General features: G+C 33.6%; 1 protein-coding gene across 1 annotated transcript; it reads left to right on the plus strand.

The window, feature by feature from the left end:
• The first annotated feature begins 2,142 nt into the window (after positions 1-2,142).
• Positions 2,143-4,516, plus strand: LOC105796588 (uncharacterized). Its single transcript, XM_012626336.2, has one exon. It carries the CDS (start codon positions 2,160-2,162, stop codon positions 4,197-4,199), a length of 2,040 nt encoding a protein of 679 aa, XP_012481790.1. The 5' UTR covers positions 2,143-2,159; the 3' UTR covers positions 4,200-4,516.
• Positions 4,517-4,737: the final 221 nt, after the last annotated feature.

Genomic DNA, 4,737 nt, shown 5'->3' on the forward strand with positions numbered 1-4,737 from the left:
GGAGAGGAAGTGGGAGGGGAGGGCGGTGGTGGGGGAAGGATATATATTTTTAATTCATATTAATATTAATATAAAATTATAAAATCAAAAAAAAGGAATTTTCTAATTTTTATTTTTGCTACGTGTCAAATGGTAATTGGGCCTTGTGATTTCTGAACAAAAATGATTGACGGAGGACTAATAGGGTACCAATGGGGGGAATAGTTTAGGTACTCAAATTGATCAAAAGAGTGTTTAGATTCAAACTCACACGATTTTAGACTCTTAAAATTTAACAATTCAATTTAATTTAGCTGTTCAACTTAGAACTTTGAAGTTTGGCTCTCAATAATTCATATTTTATGCTAACCATTTTTTATTAAAATATTTTAATTTCGAATTTATTTTGAAGTGAGCAATTGATCAATTAAATTCAATCTAAAGATTTAACAAACTCTTTTACGAATCAAAATAGAACCAAATTTTCTATAAAACCAACATAATCAAATTAATTATGAATAATTTACTGCTCTGCCTATGATATTGAATTACTAAATAATATTGGTAAAATACATTAATATTAATTTTTCTTTCACTCGTGGATATGACAAAATTCGCTATTTAAAATTGAATAATATCGATTCAAATTAATTCTTAAATACATTTAACGACTTAAATTTAACTTTTAATCCTTAGAATTAAATCCTTAATTTATGTATAGTTCATATATTAATAATAAAATTTAACTTTTAATAAATATTATATTATGATACATTGTTGATGTGGGTAAAAGAATATGTAAAAATAAATTTTATAAAAAATACTAAAAACAAATGAATCTTTATAATAATAGTAAAATTTTAATTTTAATAATTTTAAACTGATATTAAACTATTTCATATCATCCAATCAATTAAGTAGATATGCTTCTTTTGTAGTTTCTAGTTATGTATTTCACCTACAACTTATGAATGATATTTCTAATTAATTGGATTTGGTCACAGCTGTACTGACATCGATTCAACTAAATATTGATAATTTGATTGGTTTAACGCCAATTCAATTGTTATAGTATTAATCTAAAATAGTCAAAAAAATGATTCGAACCTCGAGTGAGGTTTTTTTTTACCTAGACCCAGCTCGAATTTGCAAAAAAGAAAAAAAAAACTTTTTCTTGTTGTTTTTCACTATTTTGTTGTTATTTCACTATTATGTTGTTATTGTTTGGATATTGTATAACTCTTATTTTATTGTCAATTTTGCTACTATTTTAGAGACATTTGCTTGTTAAGTTGCATCTATCTTCGTTTTATTTAAGTACAAAGGTTTTTATTTTAATTTATTTTCAATTTGTTAGGAAACATTTATTTTAATGTTTTAAGTGTATTTGGTGTATTATATTTTAAAATTTTTATATAAAAATAAAATACGGATGGGCCAAACCAAACCTATCAATTGGGCCTAAAAATTTATTAGGGCCTAACTTGATCCGACCCATAGACAACTCTATTTTAAACCATCTTCTTTGTTGACTTAGGCAAGTAAAGGGATTTATTTAAGCGAAGAGATAGAAAGAAAAAAAATCCGACAAATAAAATAAAAAATCTTCGTTGCAAAGAGAAACATTATATAAAGAATATAAATATGAAATTCAGTTGTGGATATGACAAAATTCGCTATATGAAATTGAAAATCGATTAATTTAATTTTGGATTTCCAAAATGAAACAAATTTATCGGAGCTACAACATACTCGACAAAACTAAAATCAACCTGTTGAATTGCTTTAGTCAGTTTGACCCGACTATTGCACACCCTTAGTTTTGCTCCTGGAATGTATGTATACTTGTTAAAATCGGGACTGGTATCATTGGAATGAAACGTGGAGAGCAAGCAACGAAAATTTCCGAAGAAAAGTGTCCTCTCCTACTTCCTTCTTCCTTCTTCCTCCTACTTTCTTCTTTCTTTCTTTATATGCTTAATTATATCTATATCTACGCTTAGAATTTTGAAAATTGGGCAAAGCATCAATATATTCCTTTCTTTATGAAGACCAGAACCAACGCCCAAGAAAAGAATCTACTAACCATGAGGCCTGGACTAATTTGATGAAGCAATTTCATTTTTGTTCTTCTTCTTCTAAATAATTTCACAGTATCTGAGAGTTGGACAGAAAGAGAGATGGAAATTCAACATTTCAGCCATCACCATCCTTTGGTCTTCATCCAATCTCACAGTGTTGCAAGCAAAGCAGCTCTTTGCCTTGTGTGTGAGAAACCTGTAGAGGGCTGGAGCTATGGCTGCAATCAATGTGAGTTTTATCTTCACAAGGGATGTGCTGAGTTAGACTTAGCCCCCAAGATTCAGAATCACTTCCACCCTAAACACCCTCTCACTCTTCAGCCAAAATCACGTTGTTCTTGGATAGGAAAGTGCAATTTGTGTGGTAAGAAATTTGGGGGATTTGCTTATCGTTGTAATGATTGTAATTTCCATCTGGACATCAATTGTGCTTTGCTTCAATCATCCATTGCTGCAAATTTTCCTAATTCTTTGCACCCCCATCCTTTACACGTCATTCAAAATCATAACAAGGAAGTCGAGCCTGATTGCCTGGGGTGTCGGAAACCAATATCTGGTCCATTTTACCACTGTTCAGATTGCACTTATCCTACAGTCTTTAACCTTCATAAGGAATGTGCTGAACTACCCCTTGAGATTAATCACCCCTATGACCGTAAGCATCCTCTTACTCTCTTGCCACAACCGCCTACTCATCCCCAGAAATGTAGTTGCTCTTTGTGCAGAATCCAATGGAAGGGGTTTGTTTATTCCTGCTCTCTATGCAACTTTGATCTTTCACTTGATGATTTTCTTTTTTCACCACCAACAATCACAGTTGCAAGTCATGAACACCCGTGGATGCTTGTATCTAGAAAAATGTGGTTTGTTTGTGATTTTTGTGGCACTGACGGAGATCACTCCCCCTTTGTCTGTGCTACATGTCACCTCCTTGTCCACAAGAATTGCATTTCATTGCCACGCCACATCATGATAACACGACATCGTCACACGATTTCTCTTTCCTATTCTCTTCGACAAAATCAAGTTGAGGATTGGATGTGCAAAATTTGTTACGAGGAAGTTGATATAAGGTATGGCAATTACCGTTGTCCTGCTTCTCGTTGCCGTTATATTTCTCATGTACGTTGTGCAACTGATAAAGCAATTTGGGATGGAACAATTATGCCGGAAGGCTATGACGAGAGGTCCGAGGAAGTGGTGGACGAACCTTGGAATTTGATTACTGATGTTGTTGAACAAATTCGTATTGGAGAGCTAATGGTAGCAAGTGAGATCAAGCATTCCTATCATGATCATAATTTAAGACTCACTTTTAGTGGGAAGACCAAAGATGATGATTGTCAGTGCGATGGGTGCACGAGACCTATATCAACTCCTTTTTATCGTTGTGAGCAATGCAAGTTCTTTCTCCACAAAGATTGCGCTGAATTGCCCAAAGAAATGCCACACCCATCGCACATGCATTTGCTTACTCTCGTGAACTTACATGGTAAGTTGGGTTTTTCATGCTGCTGTGCTTGCGGTCGTCCGTGTCAAGGATTTAGTTATATATGCTACAAAGGATATTGCGGCTACCAAATTGACATTCAATGTATGTTATTTTCGGACACCTTGAAGCACCCAAGTCATGAGCATTCACTCTTTCTTTTCCACAACAAAGAGGGAACGAGTTGCAGTGCTTGTTTCAGAAAACTATACTACTCATTTGCATATAGATGCATGAAGCGCTGTGATTTCAGTTTAGATGTAGGTTGTGCAACACTACCACTCACTGCTTGGTACAAGTATGACAGGCATGCTCTTACTTTGACTTTTTCTGATGATTCTGAGCCTTCTCAACTTTTCTGCGATATCTGCGAAAAAAAAAGAAAGCCAAATCGTTGGTTTTACTACTGTGCTAATTGTGATAACTCTCTTCATCTCAATTGTGCTATTGGGGATCTCCCATATATGAAGCTTGGGAACAAAATCGAAGGTATAAGGCATCGACATCCATTCAATGTTGTGAAAAACATCTGGAATTGCCCTCCATGTAAGGGATGTGGTGAGGTTTGCAATGGGCAGGCCCTAGAATGTAAAGAATCTGAATGCAATTTTACCGTCCATTGGAATTGCCTTTTGGATCTCCGGGAATGATATACCACTCAAGTTGAAGAAACAGAGAAGGCGCAACATCACAGGCGTGTGGTGTTGTGTGGAAGGGTGTAGGAGATTTGGTAAAAATGGGTGATGGCCTTAGTTGTTGTAATCTGCATTATGTGATGTTAATGGTTGTGTTAGATAAAACATGTGATTTGTAACCACACATCTTTATCTTTCACGTTTGTATTTGCTTCTTATAAAAAATTAGTGGTGAGAAGGAAGAAATGGTTTTTAGGTGGTGATAATAAAATATTTTTAATATGAAAATACGAAAATAATGTTGAGTTTGGAAATTTAAATACAAAATCATTCTTCCCTTCATAACTGCATACAAAATTGTGTGTGATTTTTAAGCCCAAAATATAAGCGGATTTGGTATATCTTATTATTTTTGCGCAAAACTGTATATATGTTTTAGCTTTACAATTTTGGTTAATTAAGTCAACTTAATTAATTTTATTTCTACTACATGTTCTAATTAATATGCTAAAATGTCCTTTTATTTCTTTGCCCTCAAAATATTAAAAATAAA

The sequence above is a fragment of the Gossypium raimondii genome, chromosome 3 (genome assembly GCF_025698545.1).
Source record: "Gossypium raimondii isolate GPD5lz chromosome 3, ASM2569854v1, whole genome shotgun sequence".
NCBI lineage: Eukaryota > Viridiplantae > Streptophyta > Magnoliopsida > Malvales > Malvaceae > Gossypium > Gossypium raimondii.